At 41.6% G+C, this 15,311-nt stretch overlaps 3 protein-coding genes across 3 annotated transcripts; 1 reads left to right on the forward strand and 2 right to left on the reverse strand.

Moving 5' to 3' along the window:
* Positions 1-85: 85 nt before the first annotated feature.
* scrn3 (secernin 3) lies at positions 86-2,993 on the reverse strand. The gene is made up of 8 exons (XM_072397032.1): positions 2,917-2,993; positions 2,569-2,740; positions 2,265-2,446; positions 1,864-2,063; positions 1,289-1,501; positions 1,031-1,193; positions 762-942; positions 86-639 (listed from the first exon to the last, which is right to left on the reverse strand). The coding sequence occupies exons 2-8, from the start codon at positions 2,722-2,724 to the stop codon at positions 478-480; spliced, it is 1,257 nt and encodes a 418-aa protein (XP_072253133.1). The 5' UTR covers positions 2,725-2,740; positions 2,917-2,993; the 3' UTR covers positions 86-477.
* Positions 2,994-3,788: 795 nt separating this feature from the next.
* On the forward strand, positions 3,789-10,892 carry cir1 (corepressor interacting with RBPJ, CIR1). Its single transcript, XM_072397053.1, has 9 exons — positions 3,789-3,947; positions 4,904-4,998; positions 5,286-5,541; positions 5,984-6,036; positions 6,117-6,165; positions 7,715-7,835; positions 8,637-8,743; positions 8,962-9,047; positions 9,301-10,892. The coding sequence occupies exons 1-9, from the start codon at positions 3,876-3,878 to the stop codon at positions 10,007-10,009; spliced, it is 1,548 nt and encodes a 515-aa protein (XP_072253154.1). The 5' UTR covers positions 3,789-3,875; the 3' UTR covers positions 10,010-10,892.
* Positions 10,893-12,142: 1,250 nt separating this feature from the next.
* Positions 12,143-14,621, reverse strand: sp9 (sp9 transcription factor). Its single transcript, XM_072397684.1, has 2 exons — positions 14,489-14,621; positions 12,143-14,000 (listed from the first exon to the last, which is right to left on the reverse strand). Exons 1-2 carry the CDS (start codon positions 14,507-14,509, stop codon positions 12,702-12,704), a joined length of 1,320 nt encoding a protein of 439 aa, XP_072253785.1. The 5' UTR covers positions 14,510-14,621; the 3' UTR covers positions 12,143-12,701.
* Between the last annotated feature and the right edge of the window lie 690 nt (positions 14,622-15,311).

Genomic DNA, 15,311 nt, shown 5'->3' on the forward strand with positions numbered 1-15,311 from the left:
GATAAACCTTGTAAATTAAAAGTTGATGCTGCTATATTTGTCTTTGATGTAAATAACAATGAAAGTAGAGCTAAATGGATTTTTTTTTTTTTTTTTTTAAAGCTGAGGTTTGTTTTATTCATTTGAAATGTTGACAGATGTTTGCCTTTAATACAAATCCCTGTGATGCAATTTTCTGCCAAAGGTTGCGTATAATACGATGCAGAATATTTTGTGTTGAAATAAAAATTCTCTCAAACCTTCGTGTTACACTCTAAAATTTGTTCTGAAAACATCTGTGGTCGATGGTTAATTAAATAAACGCACACAATTCATTCACATTACAGAATAGATGGCTTTTACTGCAGAGCTGCTCCATTTTTGTGGAACAAAAGTCATTAAATGATTTAAAGATGTTCAGCTCTGATCAGATTTATGGATTTATAGAACAAACGGTTTCTGACTCCTGCTGTGAGGTTCCATAAAGTCGCAAACCTCTCAGCTTTTGCTGTAAGTGGACAACTCCTTCTCAACAGAACTTGAGAATAGGTTCACCCAAAGATCAGGCTGATCGATGCCTTGTGTAAGAATCTCCTCCATCTGCTTCACTGTCTCCTTCTCTAGCTGCCTCATACATTCTGTGATCTTCTGTCCTTTGTCCTAGGAGCAGGTGGAAAAAAAAAAGAAAGTGAAACCTGGGTTTTAAGTACACTTTTAGCAGACATCAACAAGCTAGGTGACTAACTCAGGGGAAACTGCGAGGCTAAAATAAGTTGCTCAACCTTGTGAGATTCGATGATGGCAGCCGCCAGCTCATGTTTGACAAACAACGGATGTCTGCGGTCTGGCTTGCTCTGAAAACGGGGTTTCTTCTTTACCGGATCGTCTGGACCAAAACTTGGGGAAGTGGTCTCCTTCAGCAGATTAGCATGTTTAACAAAGATGAACGGTTTGAATACAGACCTGACAAACAAAATGATAACTTGATAAGCCATCCGTTCAAACAGTCTAAATTCATTTCCAGAGGGATTCGTGTGCTTAAGTGAGGCACCTCTCGGGGTCTGGAGTTGCAGTGAAATAGTGAACCCCTGGCAGAGCAGGGTCAGTGGGTATCACAGACACCATACTTCCTGTTGTCATGAACATGCCCTCCATGTTGATGCCGCTCTCTTTATCCCTCAGGATGTCCATCATTGCTTCAGCAGTGATGTGACCTTAAGGAAACAAAGCAGACACACTGTAGAAGATGCAACCTTTCTCCTGCTGTGATTCTGATTTCCTACGTTAGTTAACGCTTTAGTTAACTAACCGTTACTCTTCTCCAGCAACTTCTTCCCCTCACAGTATCGGCTCCCGGCTGACTCTATCCTGGCTGTGGTCAAAAAGGAGTAAACGGTAGCAAAGTTGAACTCTGTCTGCCCATCCCACCAGCCTTTGCTTCGGGCATATTCCCTCATTCCTGGATGCTCTTTGTCCACCTTAGTTGTTATGCCGTACTGGTTTGAGATGTTTCGATATCCACCTAGAGAGAACGCACAAAATGGTATTATTAGTTTTTTTTTAAAGTAATTTTTCAGCACACAAATATTCATAAATATATATATTAATATGTGTGCTGAAGCAATATAAGGTAATAAATTGTATCTTGGTTAGTGGCATCAGTGGTATGAAACTTTGAGGCTTCTTGTGCTTTTTGTTTTATGCCTTTAAATATCTATTAATCCAACTACAGACCATAAACTTAATTTGAAGGTGATATTTAAAAAGTCTACCTTTCTTTTTTTTTTACTTTGTGGATTTCACTGATGCCTGCACATGCTGCACATCCAGTACATGTGAGCTCATTCACTGTGCTCCAAATGTCCGTTATTCTCCTCTGATTACCTTCAACTCTTTCTGCAGCCCAGTACTTTCCGGACGTCTCCAGCAGCCATGCCTCCTTCCTGTCAGAGATGAGGAAGCTGTTGTGGTAGGTGAAGCCAGAATCATCCTCCATGCACGATCCTCCCTGACCATGCTTCTCCAACAGCTCGGTTATAACATCCACAGCTTTCTCAGCTGTGTCAGCTCTCTCAAGTCCAAGTCTGAGAATTTGAAAGATCACAGATTTGCGTTTTGATTACAAAAACTACTCGTAACGGACAAAAACAAACAAACAAAAAAACCCAAAGTGATATATGAACAGTTTCTGTCCAGTAGGGTTTCATTTCACTCATAACTCAAGCTGAATATGGTCTAGCGTCTCACAGGAGGGAGACAAATAATTCATTTTACAGGGGGTTTACCTGACAAGATCCATGCCAAGGAGAGCTTCCTCAGAATCAGCACTCTCTCTGCCCCACACTGCCTCATTTCCAATGCACACTTGATGCTCATTTGCACCCATCTCAGCCCCCCATAGCCAAGCCGGTCTGCTCAGCACAACAGCATAAGTGTGGGCAACCTGCTCAATCTCAATGTACGTACACTTCCCGCGAAAAGAACAAGACACATGGACAAGAAGCGTTAATTCACCGTTATACAAGGTAAAATACAGTCATGTTTTGGAAAGCTGAAGGTTGGCGACCAATGACAGACTGTGTCAACTACCTCAACTTTCTCCTCTGCATCATAGTCTCTTTCGGGGAAATACACCACCTCCTGGACCTCATCGCAGGGCCTGTCAGAGTTTTTCCCAAAGATGACACGTTGTGCCACACTGGAGGGAGGTAGAGCCACAAAGGTGTCACAGGAAGAGGGGTGCATTGCAATCACGGGCTGGCTGGAATATCAAACAAGTTATAACTGATAAGTTATTCAGTCACACTCAGATTTAAAGAGCATGTTTGCAAGCAAAAGCAGCTATGAACGCCTTCACTTCACCACAGCGTGAGCTACAAGTATAATTTTTAATGCAAGATAGTATTTAAATGATATGCAGATAGTATGGACACAAACCTGAACGGTCTTTCTGAAAGCTGTATCAGTTTCTATTCCAGTTTGTATCTATACGATTTGATCGGTCACGGTTTACGTCACTAACACGGAAACAGTGCAGTCACGTGACGAAAATGAAGTCAGTTCTATATTGGTAGATTACGCCAGTACGGTTATGCGATTTAGTCAATATTGTGAAGTATGTCCTTTGTTTTATTTTGATATTCCTGTGAGAATTATCATTACAGAAGACACTTCATTGTATTAACCAATCGGTATCAATCTTAAACTCTTCGAAATTGTCACATACATTGAGAGAATTATTATTTTGTAACAACAGTTCTCTGAAATTGTATATCTAACATGCAAACGAAATAATATAAATGATCATTTCATAACAGAAGCGCAAACTCTGATACATTAAAGTTATTAATACACCAGCAATTACAACGTCATGATATAAAATTGCACGCATTTTACGCAGTTACATTTTAACTTTGAATTCATAGGCTTAAAAGAATAACAGCAAACTTTCTGATAGTTTCTCCTTTTTTCTGAAATGAATGAATTAGCAACTTACATTATAAAAGCTAATTGGCTACAAAGCAAATTTCCCTTCATGTCTAACATACAAAACAAAATATAGTAAATTCAAAATGATGTATTTTGGGAATTTTTCTTTGATTTTCTCTGAAATACATGCAAAGGAACTATGAAAACTTAATATCTCAACATTTACGTGTTTCTGCTTGATAATTTTTTTTGTTGTAATTTAACTACATATAGTAGGTATATTTATCAAATGATTAAGATAAACATGTGATTGTTTTATGCATATGTATGGCTCGTTTTCGTTATATCAACGCGAAACTAACTTCTTCTCGACAGTTTTGTTTACAGGTGAAGGAAGCAACGCTACTCAGTTAGCATTAAAATAACGCTGCATATCCAACTCGGCTAACGATAGTCCGTCGTCAGCCATGGGGAAGTCGTTCGCTAATTTTATGTGTAAGAAGGATTTTCACCCTGCTTCGAAGTCAAATATTAAAAAGGTAAGGGCTAGTTTACCGTAAAGGGGACCGTTCTCTAGGCTGTAGGACGTTAGCTTAGCCTCCTAGCTAAAGAGCTTTGCGTTGACTTAGCTTAATTTGAGCTTGATACCGTAGAGTCCGAATAGTTACAGCTAACATCATATACAACACAAGAAAGCGTCAGCTGTCAAATGTCCCATTTTTATCTTATTCTGTTTGAATTGTATGTTTCTAAGAGAATAAAAAAACAACAACATTAGGTTATTTTCGGGACGATGCAGTTGAAGTTAATGATGCTGCCATTGTAGTGGCGACAGTCACGTTGAATGTCCTTTACTGTCTTGTGAACAGTCGATTGTACCTTTCAGTCTTATGTTGTTGTATTTTTTTCTATTCGAGTGTTTATAATCTCGAGCAACCTTTAACGAGCCATGACTGTATGTTTGCAGTATTGTAAATGTACACCGGATGAGTACAGATGTTTTGTGATTGTGAAGTTTGTTGCTTTTAAATGCTTGCTAACTGTAAGCTCCTAATATGTTGTCTTTAGGAAATGACCTCTTTTGTGTGTATGTGTGTATCTAGTCTGCCTTACAATACATTATTGTGCTCATGCTTTAACATGACGGCTAATTGGAAGATGGATAAATTAAGTTAATTTACTGCGCATGATAAGAAAATGACGTACTATTTATATAAAAAATATAGTTGCACAGTTTCATACTTTTCATCAGCAAATATTGATGCTCTGAATCCTGATCATTATGTAACTAACCAGGTGTTCAATAGTTGCAAAAGCAACCATGTCTCTTCTGACATACAGATTTAAGGGTTTCCACAGACATGTAGTGGTTGGCTCTGCTGCAAATGACTTGGAACAGTAACTTAAGAATGGTCGAGTTCCTTTAACTTGTATGCGTCTCAGACCAAATTGAGAGAACGTGTGCTCTAACTATCCCAGTCCTTCTATCTTTTAGGTATGGATTGCCGAACAGAAGCTAGGTTTCGAGAAGAAGAAGCAAGAAGACCTGATGTCGGCGTATCTGAAAGAGCAGGAAACCTACAACAACAGGTGATTGTATGAAATAGAAAATATATGTAAAAATGCCTTGAACTGCCTTTAAAAAAGAAGAAAAAAGCTTTGTTCATTACCAAATTTATTTGACCCAAATATGTTTTTAAGTTCACATGCGTTGAATGTTATGGAAAAGTTTTCCTTTGAGGAAAACGGGTTTAGCGAAGAGATTGTCAGCTGTTGAGAAATCCAGTTGATATGTTCGCAAGACTTCCTCCAATTTAATGTTTTGTACATCTTGATTAAAAAGTTTTAGCTCAGTATGTTGTTTTTCTCACCTGCAGGCTGTTGATGGGGGATGATCGTGTTAAAAATGGCCTCAATTTCATGTACGAGGCTCCACCTGGAGCATCTAAAGGTAAATCATCGCTCACACAAAGGATTTCTGACGGCTATTTGATATTAGCCACTAATTCTGAAGATTGGTTGATTTTTATGTATTTATTTAGTCTTTTTAAGAGGGTTGTTTTGCACCATTTAAATACTTGTTTTTCTCCTTTCCTTGTAACTTGCTTCGGACCCGAAGAGGAGACAAAAGAGGTAGATAAAATTCAAAACCCGCACCTTACATTAAAAATCATACGAAGCAGCCAGAAATGGACGTTGCATCCTTTTGTAAGGGCAAAGTGTGAAGAAATACAACAGAAAGGCAATGTCACCTTACCTTAATAAGGACTTGAAAATCATATCAGAAATGACGTTGTAAAACCTTTCAGTGAAACATTTCTGAACTCATTACAGTCTTTTTAAAGCCAGTGTAAACGGTGCATTATTGATAACTCCAACCGTTACACATCTACTTTATGATTGGATCCTTGTTACCAGCGTCACTGTGTTAGTAACTTCAGAGGAAGAAGCAGTGTGCTGTGGGTCCACGGCCCATGTTTTTGTGCACTGGATCTTGTGAATTTACAAGACTTAACATGAAAACAAAAAAGCATGTATGTGTAATTTTGATGAGGGACATGTTTCTGCTTCTCAGGAGGGTCAAGACGAGTACAAATTTGAGTGGCAGAAGGGGGCCCCTCGAGAAAAGTAAGTGTTTTTTAAAAGGTTTAAGGCTGAGTCCATCAGAATATCCGTTCACTGCTTAATTTATTGTTTTTATCTCGTAGGTATGCAAAGGATGACATGAATATTCGAGATCAGCCGTTTGGAATCCAGGTGCGTTATGTTTTGTATTTATTTTAAGCAGCTACACTACATTTGCGTTTACGGCCTGCGTAAAAATACGTCAAATCTGATGAAGTCAGGTTGTTCCAGAATGTCATTGTGAAGCTGTACATGTGCGCCTAATTTCCACACTCATGTTTAATGAAAGGAGACGCTCCCTCTGCTGTTATTAGACACAACGGCACAAACGGATCAGATTCATGGAACGTGAACCGGAGTCACACATAAAGAAATGTGAAAATGCATGTTATTTGCTTGTCTCAGTCCTGGAATCGTGGTCAGAATGAAAGTTAACAATTAGAAGAAAGTAATAGAGGCGGAATAAATCTTGGTAATGGACATAAAAAGGAAAAGTCGGGACTGTAAATGAACTGGAACAGCGTTAGTTTTGTTGTCGTGTATAAGCTGTTAAAAACAGGTTTCCTTCAGCAGTTATTTGTGTTTTTATTTACTCAGCCTTTCACTCTGAATGTCACAGGAGATGCACAACACAATGAACAAAAACATTAACATTGTTGGATACACTGAGACTTGAGATTTTGACAGAACATCAGACGGAATGTGTACCGTATTGCAGAAGTGGCATTTCTTGTTGCATATTGAATGCACCGCTTTACAGCACTGACATTGAATAACAAAATAAGAGGTAAAAGATAACGGGGCGCACGGAGTAGGCACTCATCTCTTTTCAGTGCATTGTTGACAGTAAATCTGACAAGATTATAGAGGCAGGAAATCACATCGGAAATGCGAACTCGATACCATGTCGGTCTTTACTTCCTCCTTGTACACGTGGGCTGAAGGATGCATGAGGTGCACGTGTGGGGAAAAAGTGTGTGTGTGTGATCTTTGCTCCTGGTGGTTTAGTATGGAAAAGTAACAGCTAAGTCCACATGAAAGACACATTTTCTTTTTCTTGGTAAAATGTGAAACTTTTATCCCACCAAAGAAAACATTAAAAGATGAGTCTTGTGCGGTCGTAATCCCTGCATTACACACATTTGTTTTAAAGGGTCACCTCTGTTGTGATGATACTTGCATCCATTCTGAAATGTTTACACCCAAGCTTGTGAGCCATTCGGGCCGAATTAAGCGCAACATGTGCCTTCAGAACTGGAGCGACGTTTGCGTTCAGTTACCTTTGGAGCGTGATGCAACATGAGCATTGCTTCGTTTATTAAAAGAAAAAAAAGAAGTAATTAAACATAAGGGCAGAGCCAATCATAGCCTAATGTTTTTATTTCATTTTTACAATCTCTTCAGGGGCTGAGTGACAAAGGTTTAAATGGCTAGTTTTATATTTTTCAGAAAAACACTCGTGTTATAGCAGCTAAAATGGCTTTTAGAATGTGCTTCTTTCAGATTTCACAGGGTTGATATACTGTAATTAGTCTTTTAAGTCAGCATTGTCATTGTTAGTTGTTTTGTCTGCGTTCGTGTTGGTTTTTCCTTCTTCTCTATGGTTTGCGTTTGAATCGTTATGCTTACGTCACCACTGAGGGGGGAAAAAAAGTAAAATGCCGGCTGTTTACTTCTCAAGGTGCGCAACGTGAGATGCATCAAATGCCACAAATGGGGCCACGTGAACACGGACAGAGAGTGTCCCCTGTACGGTCTGTCGGGGATCAACGCCAGCTCCATGGCCTCGGAGGAGGCAGCAGGTACGTGTGTCATAACTTTATACAACAGACGTCACTGTGCTTGTGCTCCTTCGGTTTCCTTGTGTTTCCGTAAAGCTGTGATCTTTGTGGGATTCAATTAGAAGTGTTGACTCATTGAATCTCAATGAAACGGCCACCAGTCTATGTGCAAATATTATTTATTAGACTACTGAACACGAGTAATACGTCAGTTATAAATGGCGTCGCTGCAGTTAAGCACATGTTGGCTTCCTTATATGATATGTGACTGCAGAAAGTCATTTTCATCAATTAGATATTCAGTGGACATGCAAAGGTTTTTTATTTGCTGAAACATGATTCCTGAAGACACATTTCTTTTGAACATGGTTGTTGGGAGTAGGGATAAGGATCCAGAATTTGTTGGTAGCAGCGGAGTGGCTTTTGCCTTCATGGCGGCTCCCTGCATCGCTCCTCTCAGGCTTCGGCTCCAGCTCCCAGCCTTGAGCTGATTCTGACTTGAGCAATCAGTGAGTTGAGTAGAAAAGTAATAATGTTTACCCTCAGAGAGTCCAGTCAGTGGGGTTGATGGTAGAGTGCTGTAATGGTTCCCCCTCCTGTGCCGGGAGAAAAAAAAGATGTAATTATTGTGTATTCTGATTTCGCCTAACTGCTGCTTTGGCAGAGAATGATATTGTATGATTTGCTCAGCCGGAAGTGGAATGAGTTGATTCGATGTGCCATTGTGTTAACAAAGCCGCCTCTGAAAGCCTCACTGTGGAGATAGTGGACGGCATGGACTCAACATCAATGGGACTCTGAGGCTGTGATTTGCACCAACAGGTCCGTCGATGCACCCCTCGGAGTTAATGGCGGAGATGCGAAACAGTGGATTTGCCCTGAAAAAGTGTGTCCTTGATAGGAATTCTACTGTTTGTGATCCATCACAGGTAATTGTTCCATCTCACTCTGTCGTCTGTGTGTGAATAGGACAATACACACACACACGCACAACAGTGTAGCCTCCAGCCGTCTTTAGACTACATAAAGTGTATTTACAGAAAGGCCTGTGGTTGTTTTTATAAGATCTTTAGTTGACACGTTCTCTTATCTGCACGTCGCTGTTCTGATTGCGGGGCAGATTTCAACGTGCTCCTTACTTTAACAGGAATATGTAGCCAGTGATGTGGAGGACGACCCTGAGGTGGAATTTCTGAAGTCACTGACGACCAAACAAAAGCAGAAACTCCTCAGGTACAACCATGGTGCAGTTTGCAAATGTGGAGTGACTGCAGTTTTAATTACATTGAATATATTTCTTTAAACCTGATTAGAATAGGGCTTACATTGATATTCATATCTACTTCTTTTAAATCTGCTCACCCTTTTTATGAGCATTTCAGATTTATCTGAAAGGCTCGAGGCAAACTTTGATTTGATTCATCTAAATGTATTCTGCCATCTTGTCAGAGAATGTGGGTGGAAAATGTGTTTCTCTGTTTTTCAGAAAACTCGATCGGCTGGAAAAGCAGAAGGCCAAGAAAAAGAAGAGCAAAAAGCAGAAGAAGAAAAGCAAAAGAAAGCACAAGAAAAAGCAAGAGAGCAGCAGCAGCAGCTCGAGCGACTCTGCCAGCAGCAGCAGCAGCGACAGTGGCTCAGATTCAGACGGTCATAGCAAGTCCAAGAGCCAAAAGAGAAAGAAGAGCAAAAAAGAAGCTTCCTGTCGGGATAACAGCTCTGAGAGCGAGCGGCGAGTCAAGAGTCAGAAAAAGGCCTCCTCTCACATGAGCAGGTCACCGAGCCCTCACGCTGGACAGAAGCGTCCTAAAGAGGAGGCTCGAGATTACAGACAAAGAAGGACAGACAGGGGACGGAGCAGGAGTCGGAATCGCAGCCCTGAGAACAAGATCACATTGGCGGGAGGTCAAGAGAGAAAGAGGCACGACAGCAGGGAGAGGCAGATACCCAGCAGCTCCATGGAAGGCTTGGACAGAAGCAGGAGCCGCGACAGAGGCAGGGAGGACCGAGGTAAAGACAGACGCCACAGCGGAGACAAGGAGAGGAACAGAAGAAGCACAGAAGGAAGGAAAGGCAAAACAGCTGATGGGAGGAGCAGAAGCAGAGAGAGGAGAGAAGAAAGGGAGGGCAGGGGAAGAAGGAGCAAGAGCAGGGAGAGACAGGACAGAAGCTCAGACGGAGTGAAAAGAAGGCACTGATGGCTTTTTTTGGTTATAATTCGGAGGGAAAAGTACAAATGTTGTGCTTTTTTTTTTCATTTTCAATCCCTCAATCAGTTAAGCTTAGAAAATAAGATCCTCATTAAAAAAAATGAAATTGCACAACTTTGGCGTTGTTCCCCTTTTCCTCCAGCAGAGGGAGGCAGCGGAGCGAAAACATCTGCTGCCCGGTGCTGCTCTGATGTTTCACACCGTATGAAAAGGTCCAAATGAATTACCATTGGAGGCAATTTTCATCTGAACCGCTGATGGGAAAATGTTGGACTCATTTTCATTCAGCTGCCCACACAGGTTCTGCTCCTGTATTTTTTTTTTCTTCCTACTTCTCTTATTGTCATTTTGGGGGAGATAGCAGCTGTAAGATGTAATACTTATAGACGTCTCTTGATTTCTGATAAGCGACAACTTTTAGTTTCTGATTAAATTTTGTAAACCTCTCGATTTGTTGTGCATTTCTGAATTTATTTTAAGTTTTGCATATCATAAAATGTTTTTTTTTTTTTGTCATAATAAGGTCACCAGCATGCAGAAGTGAGATGCGTACATGGTGCCATTAACTGCTGATACATCCTTAAAGACCCGAAAACAACTAAATATCGGTGTGTGCGACACAGTTTTTACATGATCTTTCTTTTTAAATGTATTTCTCTCTATTTAAGTAATTAAAGACATCAAATTGGGTCCCTTGACTGAGCGGATGTGGCGCGCGTTAGCCCTCAGTTGGCCCTGTAATAATGCGCTATTGTGGGTTTTTGCGGATGCTCAAAAATCTAGACGGAACTGAAAAGAGTTGCATATTTTAGTGTTAATACAAAAAAAAGATAAATAAGTTAAGTGGGAAATAACGCTGCTGTTATTTTATGTATACATGATGTGGAATTCAAATAAATAAATATTCAAACACATTTTTTTTTTTACATCGACGTCTTTTATCAGTTTTTATTTCGAGAAACGGTTTTGATTTTGGCCCAAAAAAAATGTGCTGACAAATATTATAAATGTGACAAATATATTAAATTGTATTATTTTTTTGGTTGTTATTTTGTTTAAGGGTTGCTTTGGTTTTTCTTTTTTCATTTTTTTTTCTTTGGTATTTTGATTAAATTCAGATTGGAAGCCTAATGTCATAGTTTTACTATCGTTTCCTTGAAGCCGCTGTTGCAACAAAAGGAAATGAAAATAATTCCCCTCTATTGCCTTCTGGTCAATTTAACATCCTCCTCCTCAACGAGAAGAAAAAAAAAAAAGAAAGAAAGAGGCTGTCTGGATGAGACGCTTTTCCATGACGTATCCCCAGTCCCGGATTCACGCTGTAATTATTCCCCCCTTTTCTTTTTCTCTTCTCTCTTTGGGAGTCGGACGCTGCACCGGGTAAGCACAAAGAAGTCAGAGAGCATCCTTGAACCCTTTCAATACGGGGGCCACTGATATTCAAATAACACGCGGGCAACCATTTGACTGCGCCGCGCAAAGAGCATTTAAAATCCCCTATTTGCATGTGACTCTTTGGCCCCTTCCCCATATTTTCCTCCAGGACCCCTAAAAAAAAGCAAAAAAACTGCTTTTGCAACATTTATGTGGCTTCTAAGAAGGAAACCGCGTCCTTATTCTCGCTCTATCGATTGCTATGCAAATGAAAGCAGTTAATTTGGACAATTAGAATAAATATTCGGGGACCTTTGTCAGTGAGCCCCCCCACCCCCTCCCCGTGGAAACGGCCAGATAAAGTGAAAGCGAACAAAAGATGTCTCGGAGATTAATTAGATATTTGATAAGACACGAATCCCTCATCGCAAATACAAGACACATGGGGCTGCGTTGTGCTCCAAGTCATAATTAATACCATTTAACAAGATTTTCATTTGGGCATGAAATGTCTTTTCCGGGGCATTAAACATTGATTTATTCCATAGGGGGAAACGGTGAAAGTCACGGTATTGTAGGTTATTTTAAGGGGCGGAAAAAAAAAACACCCACTGTTTGAAATGGTTCTTTTTTTTTTTTTTAAATGAAACATTTTAGATCGAAATTGACAAAGAAAAAAAAAAATCTAAAACTCTTCACATTTTTTTTTAGATGTTTTAATTACGATAAAATGAAAGTCTTGTTACGTGTGACTTTATACAGGTAAACATTTATATATAGATCTTTTTTTTTTCTTTTTTTCTTTTTTTTTTTGTTGTCTCTAGCAAAGAAAACAAATGGTTAAACCAAAGTTTAAAAAAAAAGCTGTGCACATACATAAGTCCACAAAGTGCGTCCAAAGTAAACTCCCTGCGCGATTTCCAGGATACCAACACGAATAAAAACAATCATTGCCTAACATTTTACATGAAAAGAACACATAGTTTAGTCGTCAATATACAAGATGTGTAGCTCACATTGTCCAACCAAAGTTCAACAGGTCTCGCGCACCTTCAGCAAACGTCCGTTTCCCTTCAAGCTGCACCCTAAAGATTTCCCGAAAGCCTACAGTAAATCAATCTGTGTTTTCTTGAGATGAATTTACGAATGAGATACTCGTTACGCCTGTGGAGAATAGATATATATATATATATATTCTTTTTTTTTTTAAGTTTTTGCAACCGCTTCTGGAAATATTTTCTCCTTAATTGTCTGTCAAATAGGACCCGTTTTTTTTTTCATTGCTGTGCAGTTTTGGGTGAAGCCCTCAGGGCTCGTCGTGAGGAGACGGATCCTTAACAGTGATTCTGGGGTTCACCCCCTCCAAAATAAGTTCTGGGGACTCGGACCTCGGGGTCTCCAGGTTACTGGTGTCGGTGTCACTGTCGCTCCCCTTTTTGCCTCCTCCGCCCGCCGTGTGCGTTTTGATGTGCTTGCTCAAATGGTCACTCCGCATAAAGCGCTTGTTACACACCGGGCAAGCAAACCTTTTCTCACCGGTGTGGGTGCGAAGGTGTCTCTGGAGCTCGTCGGACCGAGTGAACCTTTTGCCGCAGAAAAGCCAGTTGCACACAAAAGGCCGCTCGCCGGTGTGCCATCTCAAGTGCGCTTTGAGGTGAGACGTTTTTCCATACACTTTGCCGCAGCCGGGAATGTGGCAGCTGTGGAGTCCCTTTCTCCGCAGGCTGGCCCCGGCGGGTCCCAGCCTCTCAGCCTCCTGACAGTTCGGACAGTCACATGTTGCTCTGCCGGAGTACCGCCTGGACGACCTCGAGGAGCTACTTATTCCTGAGCTGCCCCCTGAAATCATGGCATTGGCGGCAGAAGCGTCTGTGTAAGTGGGGATGACTGTTTTGAAACCGTCCTGCGTTAACAGGTGCTGGCTGGTGGACAGTAGATGAGACGCAGAAGGGCTGATTCCAGTGGAGCTGAACGCCGAGTGGGTCAGTGAGGAGAAGTCCGGGTTGTAGCCGCTCAGCTGGGAGTGGATTGCCTGGGGGGTGCCGGAGTGCAGTGAGGTTTGGAGGGTGCCCGCGGGATTCTGCACATCGAGCCACGACCCGGGATTAGTGTGGACATCCCACCACGAGGACGCCCCGTTGGCAACATCACCAGAGATGGTTGAGTGGAACCCTGACTTATACCACGACTCATATGGGTGCGCCATCCCCACCCGTGGGTACAGAGTGTCTGCTGATGTGTGGACTTTGGAGATGAAAGCAGACTGCCCAGAGTCCTGCGTTGTGACGCTGGCAGAGTTGGAAAACAGACCGCTGTACTCGGTGGAAAACGCAGATGAGGTTGGGGAGGTGGAGGCTAAGCAAAAGGCGCTGTTGCCTGTGCCACTGGTTGGTGTTAGTCCCGTCGACGCACGGCTCGTTGCTACTGTGAAACCGGGCAAACTGGATCCTAAATTGCAGCTGGATGACGACCTTTTCCACGGATGAAATCCGCCTTTTGAGAAAGCGCTGGAGTCAGGTAAAGTTGTGAGAGGACTGGTGTTACCGATTTTGTTGCAAGTTGCAGCCAGCATAGCTAGTGGTGTAGTTCCAAAGCGTGGTTCCTCCTGAGAAAAGCACACAAAGTTACACTTAAAAACAGGCGCTGACAGATGAGATGAGATCGTAGTCTGTTCCGAGGCGGCGGAGGCTCAAAACACGACCACAACAAAGTCAGGGATATCATTTTATTTGAACGCAATTAACTTAGCTGAAACATTTTTGGAAAGCGGTGCGGGTGAATTATTTTCAGCGAAGTTTCTGCGCAGTGAGCAACAAAAACACGCAGGCTAAACGATAGTTACAAACAGGTTCCTTAAAGTAGTAAGGGCACCGAGTAGAAAATACCGAAACCATCGCAAAGTTTGAGCACCTATAAAGGTTCATTTTGAGCATAAATTCTCCTACACAGCATGGTACTAAAGCTTAACCTCAGGCAAAAAAAACATGCATGTTTACCAAAAGCAGCAAACTTTGTAAGGCAAAGTAAATAAAGAGTAGAAAAAAAAACAGTAACTTTACGCACAACTTTTGCGAGTTACAGTGTCGGACTTACCCCAAGTATAGACGTAGCCATATCCAGGGTCTGTGCTGTGATGAGAGAGTTCGCGATATCAATGCTGTATGGCTCCAATTTGACTCAGATCCACCGTGTTGACTCGGGTCACACGGTTTTTCTCTTGGCTCGCAGCTCCCAACACTACCTAGTTGTAGCGAGCGTGTTCTTTGAAGTACAGCTGGAGGAGACGCTCAGCCAATCTAATGGCTGCGTTCGTGGCTGGGGGTTTGAAGTCAGCCAATGAGAGACACGACCGCAGACAGAAACACCAAAAACCCCGCCGTCAATCATGTGTTGTGCAGCCTCTGCTCAGACTGTCATACAAGACACGATTTGGTCTTTTTTTTTTCTTTTTTTTTTATGCTTACAGTTATTTTTCATGTATTCTCATTCGAAGACGTAATGTCTCTTTTCGTTGCAGAACCGAGTTCACGCGTCAAAATCTGCTCAAGGTAAGCTTTCTACTAATTTCAAAAACGCTTGCGGATTGTGGCGGAGCGGCTCTAAATCCAAGGCTCCTGATCTCATTCTCGACATTCAGATCACGAGCATCACGTCATTGAGAAATTGTTGACTTAAGCACAGACTGTCAGCTTGAGGGGGAACTTGGAGATGACTTTATCCAAACAGCGCGCAGCCAGTGTGTGTCAGACATGGCACCGTTTACGCACAGAGGGGGAACTGCTGGTGCTGGCGGCTACGCTCTGTTTAACGTTTTTAAAGTCCTTGTGTTTAAATTGGGGAATCGTTGATGGGTGAAGTTTAGCGACCGAGTCCAGCACCGACAGCACGCGCTTCACCTGTCGGACCGCACTTATGA

Source organism: Leuresthes tenuis, unplaced genomic scaffold (assembly GCF_036924035.1).
Source record: "Leuresthes tenuis unplaced genomic scaffold, fLeuTen1.0.hap1 SCAF_12, whole genome shotgun sequence".
Taxonomy (NCBI): Eukaryota; Metazoa; Chordata; class Actinopteri; order Atheriniformes; family Atherinopsidae; genus Leuresthes; species Leuresthes tenuis.

What these genes read in the sequence shown, in the direction of transcription:
- scrn3 (XM_072397032.1), bottom strand. Translation starts at nt 2,724, where the DNA reads ATGCACCCCTCTTCCTGTGACACCTTTGTGGCTCTACCTCCCTCCAGT. An exon ending in ATGCAGAGGAGAAAGTTGAG is followed by an intron (nt 2,447 to 2,568) that starts GTAGTTGACACA and finishes TTTCGCGGGAAG; the next exon opens with TGTACGTACATTGAGATTGA. An exon ending in GTTGCTGGAGAAGAGTAACG is followed by an intron (nt 1,194 to 1,288) that starts GTTAGTTAACTA and finishes TGTTTCCTTAAG; the next exon opens with GTCACATCACTGCTGAAGCA.
- cir1 (XM_072397053.1), top strand. Translation starts at nt 3,876, where the DNA reads ATGGGGAAGTCGTTCGCTAATTTTATGTGTAAGAAGGATTTTCACCCT. An exon ending in ATCAGCCGTTTGGAATCCAG is followed by an intron (nt 6,166 to 7,714) that starts GTGCGTTATGTT and finishes TTACTTCTCAAG; the next exon opens with GTGCGCAACGTGAGATGCAT. An exon ending in CTGTTTGTGATCCATCACAG is followed by an intron (nt 8,744 to 8,961) that starts GTAATTGTTCCA and finishes TTACTTTAACAG; the next exon opens with GAATATGTAGCCAGTGATGT.
- sp9 (XM_072397684.1), bottom strand. Translation starts at nt 14,509, where the DNA reads ATGGCTACGTCTATACTTGGG. An exon ending in TGGCTACGTCTATACTTGGG is followed by an intron (nt 14,001 to 14,488) that starts GTAAGTCCGACA and finishes TGCTTTTCTCAG; the next exon opens with GAGGAACCACGCTTTGGAAC.